The following is a 19,209-nucleotide window of genomic DNA, read 5'->3' as shown; positions in this document are numbered from 1 at the left end:
ATAATAATAAATTGTTGATAATTAATCTTGATTGGCAAGATAATTATATATCGACATTGAATATTCATTTACTATATACAGTAGTAACTATCAGTAGAAGATTTGTACAATATAACAATCTCTCTTTCTCTCTCTTTATCGGAATTATGACGAGAGAAAGTAAAATCGCGAGAAACTTTCAAGTTGCTATTTAAAGTTGCTTTTATATATCGCAAATAATAATATTGCGTTTGTATTTTTTCTTACAGTGAAATCCGTTCTCATTTAGCGCGTGCAAGAACGTATCAAGGATACATGACTATGAATTGTTAAATAAAAATATAAGTAACATTGAAGAGTTAAAAAATTTGCGGTCGGACATGTATATATTAGAAACTTGAGCGAGAATCTACATTATGTAAATATATCACAATGAATCGCCTGTGAAGGGCAAAAATTGTCTGAAATATAATATCCGTCAAAGTATTAAAAAAAATCACCTAGTATCGTATAAAATTAATCATAGGTATATAGAGATATAAACCTGTCGAAAATTCGTCAAGGTAACGTGGTGACATGAAAGTAACGATCACATTTCGGAAATATTCACTAGCACAGGATCATTTTTTTTTTTTTATTACTTTGACGGATTATATTTGACAATTTCTGCGCTTCACGCGTCATTGAAAAGAGAATCTAGTTTTAAGAATCAAAATGTTTGCAGTCTTTTACATCACAAGAAAAATAAGTGATATCAACAATTTTGTTTTTTAGATTTACGTTACGCTAATATTTACATCATAAGCGTTATAGTTACTCCTCCAGCCCACTTTTATTTTCGATCTTATTATTGGGGCCTTTAATTATAATTTGAATTATATTAATAAAATTCGTAAAACAGTTTTTTATTAATAATTTGTAAAACGGATTTTTTATTAATAGTTTATATACAATTCTGTTGTAAATCTTTTTATGTTAATCTCATTGTTTTATTTTCATTCTTTTTTAAAATGTAAATTCTCCGATTCCGTTTAAAATGCAAAAGTGCAACAAAGAACCCATTACTTTTTTGCTTCCTTGCTCTATTTTCTTCTTTCTTTACTTCTATTACTTTGTTTTGCATATAATTTATACATCGATTTAATTTATTATTCAATAAAAATAATTAATTATAATTATCCCTAAATGAATATAATTAATGATAAACATTTTCGATTACAACTAATTAATCGCGTAAAAATCAATTGTACAATGCAATTAGATTATTATTGACTGCTAGACATACAGATGTGATAGAACTCGACGTGTAAAAAAAGAGAAAAATTTGCGTAAGAGGAAAAAAGAGAAGGAAAAAAACGTTTAATATGTCAAAGTAATTAAATGGGAAATACCAGAAGCCATTGAGATTTTCCTTCAAGATTATTGATTCAGGGATAAATGATAAAAGTCTATTTTCTGTTAGAATGTGATCGATGATTCTGACGTCGCTTTCCTCTTGACTATGATCGCTATATCATTTGTGTAATGTCAAAGTATTGTTTCTCTACATACAGGATGCATGGCCTTAATTTGTTTCGTCGAAACGCTCTCTTGTAAAATCACATTTCTTACTTTTCAATACACATATAACCTTGAAAGCCATTAATCTATTGTGGCTTCTTTCTGTAATCCAATAGCTCAAGTTTCATGACAATCTCAATATTGATTACTTTAAGAAATTCTCAACGATCGATATTTGGTTGCGTTTGAAATATCAATAAAACATTATAGAATAAAATATTACGTTAAAACGAATACAGAATCAGACAAGAATGTAAACAAATATCGAGTCGATAAAATCCACAGACTTCTATATATATAGAAGTCTATGATAAAATCATTGAACTCTATATATATATATGGAAAATGGAAAGTGCCATGTTACTCAAGATGGGGGATACACTACTGAATACTGAACTTGGGCTGCGGTCGGGAAGACGCTAGAAATGCTTCGAAGCATTGCATTAACCAATCAGAATAAATAAATCTTTACTCTTTTTGTCCTGATTGGTCAATCAAACGCTTCGAAGCATTTCTAGTGTCTTCCCGACCGCAGCTTTTTCGACTCATATCGCGAGATATAGAATGGCCGCTAGTGGCGCTAGTGGCGCGTATAGGTTAGTTTTTAGTTTGTCGCGCCGGCATCCTATTATCTTACATCGTCGACCATCGTCGACGACACTTTCGGCTTTCGGCAACTCGCGGCTCGCGGCTCGCGGTAACTGATGGTTCGCATCGCGCGAAGATGTTCAATTTCCTGAGGACTTCCACCTCGATGCAGAATGCTCGTATCATGTCGACCGCGCAGTGCTCGATGCGAGTCTGCTCCTTTTGCAACTTTCATCACCTCAGATCTTTCAGATGTACGTAACACGTGTGAATGTATTTTTTTTAATAAAACGCTATTGAAAATGATACATTTGTTTCTTTTTTATGGAATTTTTCTTATTTTTCTTCTTTTATATATTGAAGCTTTTTTTCTTCTTTTAATTACAACTTCTTTGACAAATTGGTAGACAAAGCAGAATTGCGCTATAATAATAATAATAATAATAATAAAACAAAAAAATACTTTACATTACTTTTAATTTGTTATTTTCATATTAGGGTAAAAGAAAATAAATTAACTCATAAATCTCATAAATTATCAGAAGTTTTTGTTGATTTTTCACTGATAATTGCACTTGTTGGTACTGCGGATGCATCCAGCCTGCTGGAGAAATATAGTATTCCTTTGTTAACGGAAAGATTTTTGCTTTATTATGAGAAAAAACTTTATGAAAAAAAAACTTTTGTTTTGCAATTTGATGCTGAAAATTATTTGTTGTTACTCATTCTTATTAATAAAGAGCAGCAAAGATATCTTAATGAAGAAATATTGTATATGTAGTATTTGTAGCTAAGAATTAAGATACTTTGAACGTTATAGATAAATGAGATAATATAGGAATTGAATAGGTAAAAAGTATAATTTATGCTTTATTTGCTTTCTGTTACTACTTATTTATACATTTTTTACTTTTAGCGACGAGATACACATCGCTTCGTCATTATGCAACAACTGATACAGTAGAATTGCATGCTCCTTGGAAGAAGAAGATTAAGCGTTGTTCTAAGAAACATGCAGAATTACTGGAAGGTATATTAATGTAATAAACTATATAATAATTGTGTACAGAACAAATGTACAACACAGATAATAGATATATATTTTTAAAAAAAGCAATTAGTGAATAGTAAGTAAATAACTAATTATCTTTTATTTTATCATATTAGTAACAGATCAGACAACCAACAGCAGAAAAGCAGCAGTGCGCAAGTTAAATTCTGCTCATGTATCCATGTTGGTTGGTCAGCCTGATGCAACATTGGATAAACTGCACAAAATCCCTAATTTTTATCTCGATAAGAAGGCAAGCTCGACACAAGTGAAAGATAACAAATCTGACCCTAAAAAAGATTTAATTTACACTGTAAGTAGATTAAATCCATGTTGGTTGGTCAGCCTGATGCAACATTGGATAAACTGCACAAGATCCCTAATTTTTATCTCGATAAGAAGGCAAGCTCGACACAAGTGAAAGATACCAAATCTGACCCTAAAAAAGATTTAATTTACACTGTAAGTAGATTCTTAAATCTTGTTGTAACAGGAAGAATGAAAAATGATGAGAAACGAATAGGTGAATGGATTATTATGACTCTCGAAGATAATGATATCTTGTAACTGGTACTTAGAATATAAATAAAGTTTTTTTTTTTTTTAACTTACGATATTTCTATGTGATTTCTCGCAGAGTGTGCGACAGAAATGACGACGGACATGAAACGCAGAGGCATCTCCTTTGACGACATAATGAACATGCGGTTGAACGCGGCGCAACGCGATGCCATTCTTCAATGTATTCAGTTCTTGGATCCGCAATATCACGTACAGTATAGAGACATCGACAGCGCATACAACTGCAAATTATTACAGAATCTGATGATAGAGAGCAATCGTCAGAGTCCGGCCAAAGGAGTAGTAGTCATGAATGAACTGCGGGACATGGTGCATACACAGGTCGATATGGAAAGGCAGTGCGAGCTGGAGGTGAAGAGTATCGCGCCGTTCACCGGAGATCCCGACGTTAGACAGCAAGCTGTAAGTTCTTTATCAATTTAATATCCCAAATGTTCTAAATTATTTTTGCAAGATATTAATATTTATTAATCTTTATATTTATTAAAAAAATTTTACTTTTTCTTAAGATTATTATTTATATAATCAATTTTCTTAAAACATTGTTGTATTATTAAATTACTATTATGTTTCTTTATTCTCAATCTTAAATTAATTCTGTTTGTGCTTAACGCTGTCTTGCATAAACTTATGTTTTTGTATTTAATAAAGATGATTTTACATGCTTTTATGTGCAAGATTAATTAATTGGAAAGAGAAATTGTGAAAAAAATCATATTACACATATATACATACTTAAGGAATTTTTTATAAAAATACGAAAATGATTAGTTAATTGTGACGTATTTTTATGTAGATCGAACGAATCGCGGAATGGGAAAAATCTTGGAAATTAGTCGTGGCGCATGCTTTCGAGAGGAACTTGACTTATCAAAAACAAAAAGAGTTGATGATGAAACCCGATTTCAAAGCATTGCACCCGTTTCTGCAAGTGCTACCCAAGGAGGAGTACATCAACGCGATTCTACGTGAAATTAACCAACTGGCCAGATTCTCCGACGCGTATAGCACTTCCGTAACGAATTTATATATAACACTAGGAAGATACATTTACAAAAAGTATCAGGTATATAACATATATCGAAATTGTTTGCTTTTTTATTTTTTTTTTTATATTATTTAATTATTATATATACACATTTGCTCTATATTTTTTAAAATTTCTTTTATATTCTAATATATTTTATCTTAACTGTGTGTACAAAGAATAATATTTTTAAATGTTGCATTATCGGACTAATAAACTTAATGTTTCAGTTTCAGCGAAAGATGAAAGCCGGTGTCATAGAAAACTCTATTCAAATCTACGAAAAATATTTGGAATGGTACATGCGGAAAAAGCCCGTTGACAGCGTTAACGGGCGCGTCAAATGGCAGCAACTCGCTCAGAAAGCCAACCAGTCCGGCATTTGCTCCGAAATGATAGTGCCAGAGTGGCCTCGTAACATCTTGCTAAGCGTTGGCGAGTTTCTGTACAAAATAATTCTAAATGACGTGAAGATTTGTCATGTATCCAAACCTGACGCATCCGAGCGACAGATACCCGCATTCTACTTGCTCTTCAGAAAACAGACCAATCATTTCTTGACAGAGGAGATTAAACCGCATCCTTACTTACACAGGCTCTACAAAGACTCGCATCCAGAAACGTTGACCTTTGAGACGATTCTCTTGCCGACGTGCTCGCCGCCGCGGCCGTGGGTCGATATAGATACCGGCGGCTATTTGTTCTCCAAGGCAAGCTTCATCCGTGATCCGTATATGCTTGCTAAGAAATACATCGACGAGGCAATTATACCCTGCACTCGATTGCCTGAATCAACTCGGTTCGATTCCATGGAAAATCAATGTGCCCATGCTGGATATTCTGATCCAGATCTTTCAAGAGGGAGGTTCGGAGAAACTGGACGTACCTCAACCACCTTCGGCGCTACCGTCTCTGTCCGAAATAATCTCGTCAAGCGACATGGATAAAAGTAAGATAACGAAAATGGCGCTTCAACTCAGGCGCAGGAAGAACGAAATGTATTCGCTATGGTGCGATTGTCTCTATAAGTTATCCCTCGCTAATCACTTTAGAGACAAGGTATTCTGGTTGCCGCATAATCTAGATTTTAGAGGCAGAGCTTACCCGGTGCCACCTCATCTGACTCATCTCGCCTCGGACTTGGGTCGCTCGATTCTCATGTTCGCCCAGGGAAAACCTTTAGGTCCGAAGGGTCTGGACTGGTTGAAAATTCACGCGATAAATTTGACCGGTATGAAGAAGAGGGAGCCGATAGACGAGCGGTTAAAATTCGCAAACGAGATATTGGACTTGATTGTGGACAGCGCGAGAAATCCATTGACGGGAGAAATGTGGTGGATTAAGTCCGATGAACCGTGGCAAACTCTGGCGGCGTGCAAGGAGATAGACAATGCCCTGCAGTCTCCGAACGTTGAGAAGTACATCTGCAGATTACCGATTCACCAAGACGGCAGTTGCAACGGATTGCAGCATTATGCCGCTCTCGGGAGGGACCAGATCGGAGCGGAAAGCGTGAACTTGTATCCCTCGGATACACCGCAGGATGTATATAGCGTTGTTGCTAGTATGGTTGATGAATACAGGAAGATTGACGCGGAGGCCGGCAATGAAGTAGCTAAAGCCTTGGAAGGATACGTCACGAGGAAGGTCATCAAGCAGACGGTGATGACCACAGTGTACGGTGTTACAAAATTTGGCGGTAGACTTCAAATCGCCCGGCAACTGAGCGACTTGAAAGACTTCAATCAGGATTATACTTGGAACGGCAGTCTGTACCTGGTCGAGAAAACGTTTCAATCCCTCCGAACTATGTTCACGAGCGCGAAAGAGATCCAGGATTGGTTTACAGACTGCGCCCGTGTTATCTCGACCAGATGCAATCAGAACGTGCAGTGGGTGACGCCGTTAGGTCTTCCGGTCCTACAACCCTACTTCAAACGTATCAAGTCACCTAGTCAGAACAAGCTCGTTAGGTGAGCCTTCGTGTTGATCTTTGTTTATGGATAGAGTTAAGAGAAAAGTTTTTATTTCATAAGTTTACTTATAACGTTATTGCAAATAATTTAGTTATTGCATAAATAACAGCAGTTGGTGTTCTTTTAATATACAATTACAACTTTTTATTATCTATCACCTGATTTCATCTACACTTCTCTACTTACATTAAAAGAATAAACAACTGTTTTCTTATTGAAAGTTATGAAATTTTTGTATAATGACTTTATAAAAAATGTCAGTTTATGAGATAAAAATTTCACGCAATAATTTTTAAATTATACTATCTAATCGCAAGAACTATTTTTGAAGTTATTTCTCGTATATTTCTCGTGTACTTATATATGTATATTTTTTTCTTTTTTTACCAAATTATACATAATACAAATATATGCCGTTTGCAGGAAGCCGGACACTTTAAAGCAAAAGAACGCCTTTCCGCCGAATTTCATTCACTCATTGGACTCCAGTCACATGATGCTGACGAGCTTGTATTGCGAACAAGCGGGGATTACGTTCATGTCGGTACACGATTGTTTCTGGACGCATGCATGCACCGTAGACATTATGAACAGAGTAAGCAATGTTACGGGGACATATATATTTCATTGTGATTTTGTTTGTAAATAACGACGCATTAATATATAACATTCCGTTTTCTTTAGATCTGTCGGGAGCAATTCATCGCACTTCACTGCGAGCCCATTCTCGAAGATTTGTCAAAGTTCCTTTGTAAACGATACGAAAAGCACTTTATAAGCGGCCAAGGGTAAGTTGCGAGCTATGAGAAAAATTTGAAGATTAAGAATCTAGATGCATGTGTAAAAATTGTAAAAAATTATGAGAAAATGAAATACTGATGTCATTAACGTTACTTAATTAAAATTTTAGGTTCGTAAAACAAAGAGACAACGATCTTTCATTGGAGGTTTTTAAAAAGCTGCCAAAAAAGGGTGACTTTGACATTAGCAAAGTCCAATCATCTCAATACTTCTTTAGTTGAACTTTAGATGTGTAGCTTTATGTTTCCTCGAAACATAAATTTATACAAATGTATAGAATGCCTATGGGCATGTTACGAATGTAAATCTTTAATTTATCTTGTAAATTCTCTTAATAATATATGACTTGGATGGTCTCAATGCGGGCTACATATGCTTTATCCAATTATATAGTAAGAATAATAATAATAATAATAATGAAAAATAATTTGGTTTGATTTTTGCTAAATTCGAGGGACTGTTGGTAATGCAGATCTTTGCAATACTTGTAGCAGTTGCTACGGCAACGACTGTGTCAACAGACAACCTAACCTCTAATTATTTTTTTGTCGCGATTTTCTGCATTATTATATCAATATATTTTAGCGATATGTAAAGCCGCGGAAATAGTCGAAAAAATAAATGGGAATCGTTGCATTCAACTCGTGGCCGGTTGCGTGAAACAAGCAGCAAGTAATGTAATACGTCAACGATGCCTATTGACTTTGAGGAACGCATTATCGGTGCACCTCATCCCCGATGAGATCTCGATGGGTCTTCGATTTATCGGTTCAATAAGTTTGGATTCTGATGTTATAAACGAGCTACACCAGATCCTGAAGATTTCAAGTTTTAATTCAATGCAAGCTTTTCAAAACTCTAAACTGTCCAATCCAATTATATGTTCAAAAATTATTTAGGAACCTGAATATTCAAGATCTAGGATACTTCAAGATTCACTATGGATTTAAGATGTCAAGAATTTTAAAAATTAGAAGAGAAATTGACAATAACGTAAGATTTTTAAAAATCCCTTTAAAACAATTTATATATTTGAAATTTTTATATTTAAATGTATTCAATAGTTTAGAAAGCAGGAGAATTATTTTATCTATCTGTATCGTAACATACATATTTTATTTCAGAATTGATATAAAAATTTAAGAATTATAAAAAGGATATAAAACACAGAAAAAATGGAAGAAACAGAATATATAGCTCTGATCGAGTGGCATTGTCGCCAGCATTACTACAACGGCATGCTGGCTAGTGCCAAGCAGGCGCGCGATGCTTATCCGGGTAGCGAACGATTGAGGCTTCTACTCTGTCTGGCGTATGTTCTTGTCGGCAAGAATCACGAAGCCATCAAGGAAAGTTCGAGCTTGCTAAACTATGTGGACTTTACACTGCCAGTGTTGCTCGTGCAAAACATGACGCTGGTCGACGCGGAGCGTAGCACTGTGACTCAGATGGAAAACAGAATACGAGATGAGCGCAGGAAAGCTTCCTGCGTTGCACTGTACCTCGCAGCGTCTGTATTATTTCTCGCTCGCCGTGCGGACAAAGCGAAAGAGTATGCAGACCGAGCATACAAGATGAAACCTACGAATATCAACGTACTGCTCGTCAAGGGATGGCTGGAGTCCAGTTTGAGGTTCAGCGCGGATACTTTGAAGGCAGGGAGCTTCTTCGATTTGATCTTAAAGGAAGAGCCGAGAAACTTGAGCGCGTTGTTGGGTTCCGCGAAGATGAAACAATATGCCGGGGAGTACTCCGATGTCATCGCGATATTGAATTCTCTGATCGTACGTTATCCCAAGCTGCCACTGCCACTTATAGAAAAAATGAAGTGTCTGTTAGCCGCCAAGGATTGGGAACAGGTGCTAGAGATGGTAAACCGAGTGCTATCGATCGAGTCAAACAATCTGGACGCCATCAAGACGAGCTCAGTTGTTGCTCTCTGCAGAGACGGCAATCCCAGCGAAGGTTTGCCGCAGTTGCAGTTATTTATGCGCAACTTGCTGCTCGCTGAACCGAAGAACGAGTTCCTATTAATCAAAAACCTACGCTTGTTTTCTGGCATCGCATTCCAAGATCACGGAATTCTTTCGGAGCTGGCGCGAATAGCCGAGAAAATGTTACATGCGACGTCATCGAGCAACGCGGAGCTAATGGCGGAGTTGGGCGATATACATGCCGCGCTGGGCAACGTTAAGGATGCCGAGCGCTGGTACAAAAACGCCATTCGCGCGGATCAGTCCTCTTTCGTAGCACTCATGGGACTGGCTCACTGTCAATTGCTGGAGGGATCTGCGGAAGATCTGGAGCAAGCGCGTCAACAGGTAAATGGATATATGTAAAAATAAATTTTTTTAAATTTAAATATAAGAGATAGGTAACACTGATCGAATAAATGTTAGAAAGTTATCATATTGAAGGGTATGTCATATTTTACAGATAGAAATTTTGATGGAGATACAACCGCATTCGACGAATGTGCGGCTACTATTTATGTCCGCGAAAATTGCCTCCAATGAAGACAGCGTTAAAGCGCTCGGCTATCTCGATGCGGCAGCGAATGTCTTATTGAAGAATTGCGAGGGTCTCGTCTACGGCTACGAGTATCTCAGCGAGCTTAAACCGGATTTATGTCTCGAGATTGCAAAGCAACGATTGATGTATTCATTGAACAAGTCACCGATGGGCGACGAGGTAATTACTCTGCTTAAAGAAGTCGGTTATGTTGATCTTCTTTTCATCTAATTCTATTAAACTTTTTAAGCAGGTTAGTGCAATGGAAAAGGAACCGAGCGTTTGCTTGCTAGAACAGCTAGTCGAGGCCTGTCCAGGTTCTAGCGTAGCTTTATTATTGCTCAGCAAGGCCAAAATGCAGAGTGGCGATTACGAAGGCGCATTGACTTTGCTGAGGAGATTATTGGATACGGTGGAACCGACCAATGCGCAAGCGCATCTCATAATGGCCCAGATCCTAGCGTATCAGGGCAAGTACCATCTCGCTTCGCAGAGTCTAGAAGTCGGTCTGAGCTATAATTTTAAGATCCGGGATGAGCCGGTCTACCATCTGATCATCGGTATGGTACAACGACAAGCCGGCGACCTGGAGAATTGCGTTAAGAGCTGTCAGATAGCCATGTCGCTGGCTAACTTGACTGGCGGCGCCAACAGGAAATCCGATATGTCCGCTTCGGATCGAGCGACGTTGTATCTGGAATTGATTGCGGCGTACAGCAAGGCGAGGCGTTTCGCCGAGGCGTTGGCTCTCGTCGAGGAGGCGAAGACAAATCTCGCCGGTACTACCGAGTTAGGAAGAGTCACCATCAGCATGGCCGATATCTACTTGGACATGGGAGAACTGGAGAACGCTGTCAATTGCTTGCAAAATATCTATCCGGGGCAACCTTATTATTTGCAGGCGCACACTAAACTGGCTGAGATCAATTTAAACTACAGGAAGGATCGTCAGGCATTCGCGAAGTGTTTCAGGTACAAAAACTTTGATCTCTATGTAGCATTATTTTTAATATATTAAATTTATATTTATAAGATAAGATTGCTATCGTTGATATATACTTTTTAGAGAATTGGTGGAACATTGCCCTGGACCGAAAACGTACAGCATGTTGGGTAACGCTTACATGTCCATACAGGAGCCCGAGAGAGCGATAGAGGCGTACGAGCAGGCACTCTCACAGAATCCGGTCGACAAGGTGGACATTGCGAATAAAATGGGCAAGGCACTTGTCAAGGCGCATCAGTACACGAAGGCAATCAATTATTACAAGGACGTAGTAAAACACGATAATTGTGCCACCTTGAAATTAGATTTGGCCAAGTTGTACATGAAGATGAAACAGTACGACAAGGCAGAAGCGACCTTGGTGCAAGAGTTGCAAGGTAATTATTTAAAATTGAAACAAATTAACTCATAATAATTATAACGATATCAATAATATTGATACATTAATCATTAATAATCTAGATCTATTTAGCTAAAACATACAACATACATTTTAATATAAATTTAATATAAAATTAATTTAATATAAATTTCTCTCATATTTGTTAAATATAAAAATTGATTAACCCTGTGTGTGATATAATTTAATAAAAGTACCTTTACTGTAATTTTATATTTATTTAGATAAGCGAAACGATTCTGATATGCTAAGTTTGGAGACGCGAGGACAGGAGTTGCTATTGCTCGCGAAGGTGCGTGAAAAATCGGGCAACATTAAGGGCGCGTTACTTACCTTGAAGGAAGCCAAGGAAAATCAACACAGGTACATTCAGCGACTTACCATTTCGCCGGACGTCATGGATCAGAAACACGCATTAGCGAATATCTGTCTGATGATGGCCGACTATGCGTCTAGCTTGCGCAATTACGATGAAGCCATCGTGTATTACAAGGAAGCGCTGACTTACAAACACACGGACATGAACGCTCTACTCTCTTTAGCGAAGCTATATATGCAGGTGATTAAGTAAATGATATTTTGTTAGATTCTGAAAAAATATCTTGAGTATTAGGAATTAGCATCTCGATCTCTAAAAGAAATATTAACAGGAGAATTTATTGAATAAGCGAAGAGGAGCATTTGGCTTTTATTTATTAAATTATGATTGTCGAGCTCTGATTTTTGATAGAAAAATATTAATATAAATGAATATGAATTTATATCAGATGAACGATTTAGACCGGTGCGCGCAAAACTGCTCCATCTTGTTGAATGCCGATTCCAACAACGAGGCCGCGTCCGTGATGATGGCGGATCTCGCGTTCCGGAAGGTAGACTTCGAGACTGCGGCGTTCCACTTTCGACAACTGCTAATGCGTCAACCCACCTATTGGACCGCCTTGGCGAGATTGATAGAAGTGTCGCGCAGAACAGGTTTCGTAAACTTTTTTAAAATCTTACATGCTCGCTTGTTGAGTATTTTCGACAGACAATTAACAGAAATTGATTATTGTCGTAGGTGCTATGGACGATCTCGACGAGTGGCTGCAACGAGCTCAGACCGCAATGGGTGCCGGCAATATGGAAGCTGGATTTTACTACTGCGCTGGATTGCTGGATTGGCGAACGGGCAAGTTAAACTCTGCTCTTCGAAACTTCAATTTTGCGCGACGCGACCCGGAATGGGGCCAGCAAGCAATCTACAACATGATCGAGATCTGTCTAGATCCCGATGACGATACTACACTATCGAACGAAGCATTCAATGACGAGGACGCGGAATATCAGGACTCGAGGACGATGGCTTTGAGAACGGCCTATCGATTGCTTCAGGTTTTGATCAATTTTAACTCTCAAAAGTTTATTGTGTCTAAATGTTCTACTCTCAAATCTTTTTAAATATATTATTCTAGGAATTAAACCCCAAAGGAAGCCCTCATGAGGAACTGACGCACAAGCTCCTCAGCAACTTTTTTCTGCTCGCTACTAAACAAAAGTCCAACATCGAGAAGGCCCTGCAGGATTGCACTGCTCTGGCCAGTCAAGAGACTTTGCGGGAAACGCCGCGCGCCCGTAATCATCTAAAGCGCGTCAGCAAGAACGTCTGGACATTTGAGGACGCCGAGTATCTGGAACGTTGCTGGCTGCAGTTGGCGGACATCTACGTGCAATCCAGCAAATATGAGCTGGCGAATGAACTGCTGAAGCGGGTGCTACAGCACAATGCCACCTGCGTGCGAGCTCACGAGCTGTCAGGTGAAGACAAATTAAAACTATAAGAGATATACTTTCGAAAATTATAAAATAAAGATTATTATTAAACCATATTTTTAATTGTCCAAAATAAATCGTGGTTTGGATATAATTTGTAGGCTACATCGCCGAGAAGGATCAGAATTATCGAGAAGCGGCAGCGAGATACGCCCAAGCCTGGAAATGCGGTGGCAAAACGAAACTATCGGTCGGTTACAAACTGGCCTATTGCTGCCTGAAGGCGAAGTCTTACGCCGAAGCTATCGACGCATGCAATGAAGTACTGAAACAGAATGCGGATTATCCGAGGATCAGAAAGGACATTTTGGATAAGTGTATCAATAATCTTCGCACGTAAAATTTGTACATTGATCGATTGTTTATTTGTTATATGTTATACATGTTGTATGCACATCCGTCCTTTTAATTCCGTCCGTTAATTAATTAAGTTATAAGGAACTAAAGATAAAGCTTAGACAATTAAAATACACAATACAATAGTAATATTTGAAACACTTGGCTGTTTCGTATAATAATAATTAACAATTTGTTAGTAAAATATAATTGGCAAAGACAATACGATTAAGCTTAACGTCCAAAGTTTCGGTCGATCTACGAGCCGAGATTCATAAATCTAGGTACATGATTCGCGTAGCCGAGGCTGCGCCGCACATCGCCAGAAAACTGGCCACATACACTACCGCCGCAGTGGAGCCTGTGAGGTTGACGATCGTACCTAGACAACAAGATAGCAAGAATTGCGCAAGAAACACCATGGAGGAGACGATGGCGACGTCGGTTCCCAATCCGCGTACGAAACCGCCGGAAATTGCGTCGCCCTCGTCGCTCGTGAGGGCGAAAGTCGAGGACGTGTGATAGTGCGCAATCAGTAGATACGGCATGGTAAACAGCGTGGAATACATGACACCGGCGGTCCACGAGAAGAGGATGACGCCGACCTGGTGTTTCATTAGGGCCATCAGAAGCATGCCGACGCTATAGAAGAGCAGCGCGTAGATGTAGACCTAGATATACAAACATCATTTACTTTACAAAATATCGTGGAAATATTGCGTGTTTTTTGAATGTAGAGCTAATCATCGATACTGATTTCGATTAAGCGGAGCTTTGGAGCGTATACCTTACGCGCGCGGAAACGCTGAATCAGCCGCTCAATGATAAGCGAGTAGCATGAACAGGACAACGAATACATAGACATTCCCCAGCATCCGAATCGCACTCCCTCCTCGTAGAGCTCTCGTTCATTGGTGTCCGCGGGCGCTCGCGGATTTCCGCCGTACACTGCCTCGCCCACGAAGTCCGTGAAGTACAGGGAATAACACACATGTGCCATCCAGCAAAACAGATTCGTCAAACACACCTGGCGGCCGAAAGCTTGCAATGAATCACGAGTAAAATCTCTAAAATAGATCAGTTTCAGAAAGATCCTTGAGATCTTTTGATTAAATACTTGCTCGATAAAAAGAATTAGAAAACGATATATCTTCTCTAATTATATAAAGAAAAATGTAATTTTTTTATATATATAATATGTGAAATACATAATTAAGGAAGAGGAGAAGAGCGAAGGATGAAGATTATTTTTTAAATATCTGACTTATACCAAACGGAGACTGTGTGGCATGTAGACGATTGACAGCAGATACTCCTTTAAGGTTGCTCTGGGATTTGTTTCACCCTCGAAGCCGTAGTTGACGTGACTATCTCTGAAAACTGGATCTTCAGGACGATCGGAGAGTTGCGGATCGAGGGTGAATTCCTTGTTTGATAATTCATTCGTGAATGGAGTAAAAATATTAAGGCAAATATATATATATGCTGTTGGATATTAATAATTTATAAACTTACTTCCGTCTTCGGTGCTTCTGCCTCGCGTTCAACATCAAGGGCACCGTATGTCTTCGACTCGTCGTGGATGATCTTCTCGCGCTCGTCTCGCTTGTTCTCCGTCCCTTGAATTTCCTCCGATGCCTTACATAAACATGGAAGAAATTATATCTCGGGACTTCACTTGAAAGCGACGATAAAACACTACGTGAAAATAAAATCCACCTTCGATTCTTCCGTCTGCCTGTACTGATCTCTCTCGAGTACCTCGAGTGGGATCTCCTTGAAGCTGGTAATCGTGCATATGACACAAATGATGAAGATAATCGTGATCAGAGTGAAGGTCACTTGCACGTGCCCGCCCAGCATAACGCCGAGCGAAGTAGCGTCCCAATTGATGCCGCCCAAACCATAGCCCATGAAGCCCCCTAAACCCGCCATTATGGTGAACGTGCTTAAGCCCCTAGCGTGATCCTCTAAACAGATTTTAGATATTAATACAATTAAATCTAAATTTTAAAAAATGTTTGTATTTATTAAAAGATGGGCGAAGAAAGATTATATATAATAGTTTGAAGAGATATCTTTTTAAAAACACTTTGAAAAATGAGATTGAGACAAAAAAAATTGTCTCGCTAAATATATAATAATTAAATTATGCCATTCGTATCTGTATATTTTAAAGGAAGAAAATTACATTTACTTTTAATTATAGATTCGCATCTAATCAAGTTTGTAGAAATTATATCCGTATATATTACCGGGTATAGTAACATCGAGGAGATAAGCTCTCGCGGGGCTCTGACAAGCGTCAGCGTCAAAGTCGAGCAGCACCGTGCCGAGAATCGTGAAGAGGATACCCCAGGAGTGCGAGGAAGCCCTTTCAACGGATTCAGACGCTTCCTCTTTGGCTAACTTTGCCGTTGTGCGATGTCCGAGGGGAATCGTCTCGTTCGTACGAGACGTCGTATCGCCGAACACGTAGCCAATGTGTTCACCGTTTGGCACTAGAATCAGGCCTGTAAGTAATTTATTTATTTTAGAGTATACATATATAATCTTCTGTATCGTATCATCTTTTATTATGGGAACATGGTAAGCCTGCGACTTGCCTATGAAAACCCCGAGGGCCAGCAGAAGAATGAAGGGTCGCCTCCTGCCGTGCTTGAGTTTACAACGGTCGCTTATACTGCCGAGGATAGGCGTCACGAAAAAACCTACGAGAGGACTCAGCGCCCACACCAGCGTCATACGTTGGTGATCGACACCGATCTTCAACAACGTCGGCGAAACGAAGGCGGTTTCCGCCGCGTATGAGAACTCGATCCCCATCACGGCCGCCGAAATTCGGACCAGCTCGGCACGGGTCTTCCTTCTGAGATTATTAGAAAAATAATCCGTAAAGCTCTCCCATATCATTTCAATCGTTGATTTACATCGCGTAGATAGAATATTTTTTTTATTTCCGAAACACTATCGTTAAAAAAAAAAAAACAGGTAAAATGAAATACAGTTGAATATTTGTGTTATTTTCAAATGTTACTATATAAATATTAACACCAAAATATTTTTTACACATTTCGGAAATCAATATCTCTCTGTCTCTTTTTAATATTAGAATATTTAGAAATTAATATGCGCTAGATTACATTGATATACATAAAAATACAATAGAATTATAATATTATACATTGATTTTATATTTATATTGAATATTCTCTGTTGAAGTATATCGAATTCTGTTCACCTGTAGATATGAGAATAGTCCTCCAACGTGCGCTCCAGCTTAGGCGGCCCCCGTAGATGATGCCTCAGTCCGTCTAGACCTTGATCCAGATTCAGACCGTTTTTCCATTCCTTCCACGCACTCCATCGTTCTTTGATGGCTTCGCGAACACCGTGAATTCTACCCGCGAATCCCTCGTATTCGTGCAACTTGTCCACCATGATCCGACTCTTATCTCGAGCGATACAGGATGAACGATACAACGACGGGGCACTCGATAGTGTCGGGACACATTATCCTTCAAAAAGATGATCCAACGGCAAGTTTCATATTCTTTCTCTCTTACGTACAAATGTCATTATAAATGTCAACTGTAAGAAATATTTTTGTTATTAATCATATGCGCTTGAATTTATATTTGTAGTAATTAAAAAGCGTCTTAAAAAACATATAATTAAAGACAATCGTGAAAAAAATACATAATGTGCTAAATTTCGTGGCTTAATCCTGCAGTTTAATTGTTATAATTATATATAATTTAAGCGTAACTGATTTTTAATTTTTTACTTATTGTCTATCAAGTCGTAAATTATAAATTAATCTTAAAATCACAATTAAAACTTTATTTTAATTTTTTAGCATAGATTATATAATTTAAATTGGTATTATTATATAGTGTATCATTACATATCTAAATTACATTAGTTTTTTTTTTTTTTTTAAGGAGACAATTCAACAATTTTTTATTGCGCACTCCGTATATAATCCAAATAATAAAATAGCACGAAAGATTTTCGATCTGAATCGTCCTAGATTGATGATATTTTGGCAAAAATACAATGAATTGTTTGCGAATCCGCTGGACCACATCGCGATCGACTGGCGCGGACGTGGACGGACGAGGGACGACTGATCGCCGAGCAAGCACGAAAGCTCGAGAAATGCCCGCGCAATCTCGAACAGACACTCGCGACACAGTTTGCGTTCTTGACTGAGATTCTCGTGTACAGATTAGCACAGCTTGTCTCCGAAATCTTATAATATAATATATTATAATTATATTACTAATAATTAACATTACGGAATATATATTGTAAACGTTATTATATATGTATATTATATATTAGAGAATATATTTTATAATATGATATATAATAATAAAATTGATACTACCAATTTGATTTCAGGAACGAATATGTAGACCAACTTTAAACAAATCGTATACCCGGAAATGATTTTGTGGAATTTATCTATCTGAAGAAGCGAACGTTCTGCTTGTGCCAGCAAAAATCGAAAGATTCTTTGCCGTTGCAATTTTCCTCGTAATAGGAGGTTTACACGATGTCCAATAAAGTAGGAACGTCTCTCTCGGAGCGCAATCCGATTACCGCGTAAATACGTCTGAAATGGAGTAAATACGGGGGTCCATTCGTTTCACTTCGTTTTTTTTCTCTCCACCTCGTTAGATAAATAAATTACGGAAAGGAAAATGAAAAGAGACACACAAATGGGAATGAGTTTTACGGGGACAACGCGATCGATACAGTTTATCGCCTAATACGCAGCTTCGACCAAGGCCATTCACGCAACGAAAGCTCGGCGCTTTGTAGGTCTTCGCGGCCGCTTCGTGTTAGATATCGCGGATGAAGACGAAGATGCCTTAACAGTGCCTCAATCTTCTGGATCTTCTCTTAGAATGTCAATCGCTGCTACAAAATTAAACCAAGACACGAATCTTGGTAGATTTTAAAAGACCTCTTTTTTCATTTACTTGTAGTGTGGACACAAAAAAAAAAAAAATTTGAAAAATGTGCAACGTACGCGCAACCACTGTCTGCAAACCACTCGTCTCATTTTTCTCTTACAAAAATACAATTTTTTTTATACATTTACAAAATCTCTTTTTTGAAAAACCCAATTTTAAAAAATTAATAGTATAGTCATATTTCTTTAAGCTTGTATAATTTTGTTTGCGATCGCATAAAAATGCATATGGTTCTTACAAACAGAAAAAAAATCACGTCGATGGCTATATAATGTGATAAATAGTAAGATAACGATGTTTGTAAAAGCTAAAATATTCGTGTGGATAAAGATTTTGCTTTCTTAAATATACATACACACACATTTTAAATTATGCTCTTGAATTTTTCAATTTCTGTGTAATTTACAGAACGCCTAAAATCAATCCGCAATGTTTCAGAGATAATAAGCTGCAAGTTTATTTCTTCTCGAAGGACGGAGGGAGAGAAGCCGATTGAAACCGTCCATCTTCCGGTCTTTTGAAAGAACGCGGACGATTGCAGGATACAATTTCCTCGCAGGAAATTACGTCTACAAATCAGGAGAGCTCTTCGCAC

At 38.1% G+C, this 19,209-nt stretch overlaps 4 protein-coding genes across 7 annotated transcripts; 3 read left to right on the top strand and 1 right to left on the bottom strand.

The window, feature by feature from the left end:
- The first annotated feature begins 26 nt into the window (after window positions 1-26).
- Window positions 27-3,599, top strand: LOC115238822. Its single transcript, XM_029812924.1, has 4 exons — window positions 27-397; window positions 754-2,381; window positions 3,044-3,157; window positions 3,295-3,599. Exons 2-4 carry the CDS (start codon window positions 2,264-2,266, stop codon window positions 3,597-3,599), a joined length of 537 nt encoding a protein of 178 aa, XP_029668784.1. The 5' UTR covers window positions 27-397; window positions 754-2,263.
- A 77-nt stretch (window positions 3,600-3,676) lies between these two features.
- On the top strand, window positions 3,677-7,920 carry LOC115238830 (DNA-directed RNA polymerase, mitochondrial). Its single transcript, XM_029812934.1, is given in 8 exon segments — window positions 3,677-3,701; window positions 3,816-4,162; window positions 4,557-4,826; window positions 5,018-5,538; window positions 5,540-6,760; window positions 7,187-7,358; window positions 7,448-7,551; window positions 7,674-7,920. Coding segments are annotated over 8 exon segments (2,772 nt in total). The 3' UTR covers window positions 7,786-7,920.
- A 155-nt stretch (window positions 7,921-8,075) lies between these two features.
- LOC115238825 (tetratricopeptide repeat protein 21B-like) lies at window positions 8,076-13,802 on the top strand. Of its 3 annotated transcripts, XM_029812928.1 has the most exons (10): window positions 8,076-8,557; window positions 8,689-9,885; window positions 10,001-10,255; window positions 10,326-11,047; window positions 11,142-11,458; window positions 11,706-12,040; window positions 12,249-12,456; window positions 12,542-12,855; window positions 12,936-13,278; window positions 13,395-13,633. In XM_029812928.1, exons 2-10 carry the CDS (start codon window positions 8,740-8,742, stop codon window positions 13,631-13,633), a joined length of 3,879 nt encoding a protein of 1,292 aa, XP_029668788.1. In that variant the 5' UTR covers window positions 8,076-8,557; window positions 8,689-8,739. The 3 variants fall into 3 exon arrangements, with proteins under 3 accessions (XP_029668788.1, XP_029668787.1, XP_029668789.1); XM_029812927.1 differs by lacking the exon at window positions 8,076-8,557 and having other exon boundaries at window positions 8,740-9,885; window positions 13,395-13,802; XM_029812929.1 differs by lacking the exon at window positions 8,076-8,557 and having other exon boundaries at window positions 8,740-9,885; window positions 10,329-11,047.
- On the bottom strand, window positions 13,643-18,727 carry LOC115238826 (proton-associated sugar transporter A). 2 transcript variants are annotated; one of them, XM_029812931.1, is made up of 9 exons: window positions 18,023-18,727; window positions 16,871-17,220; window positions 16,236-16,498; window positions 15,885-16,142; window positions 15,349-15,599; window positions 15,145-15,267; window positions 14,900-15,055; window positions 14,417-14,656; window positions 13,643-14,300 (listed from the first exon to the last, which is right to left on the bottom strand). In XM_029812931.1, the coding sequence occupies exons 2-9, from the start codon at window positions 17,068-17,070 to the stop codon at window positions 13,902-13,904; spliced, it is 1,890 nt and encodes a 629-aa protein (XP_029668791.1). In that variant the 5' UTR covers window positions 17,071-17,220; window positions 18,023-18,727; the 3' UTR covers window positions 13,643-13,901. The 2 variants fall into 2 exon arrangements, with proteins under 2 accessions (XP_029668791.1, XP_029668790.1); XM_029812930.1 differs by lacking the exon at window positions 18,023-18,727 and adding an exon at window positions 17,688-17,903.
- Window positions 18,728-19,209: the final 482 nt, after the last annotated feature.

The sequence above is a fragment of the Formica exsecta genome, unplaced genomic scaffold (assembly GCF_003651465.1).
Source record: "Formica exsecta isolate Colony F162 unplaced genomic scaffold, ASM365146v1 scaffold36, whole genome shotgun sequence".
NCBI classification, from domain to species: domain Eukaryota; kingdom Metazoa; phylum Arthropoda; class Insecta; order Hymenoptera; family Formicidae; genus Formica; species Formica exsecta.
Note: the sequence above shows the minus strand (reverse complement) of the source record. Positions and strands in the feature narration are given on the sequence as shown.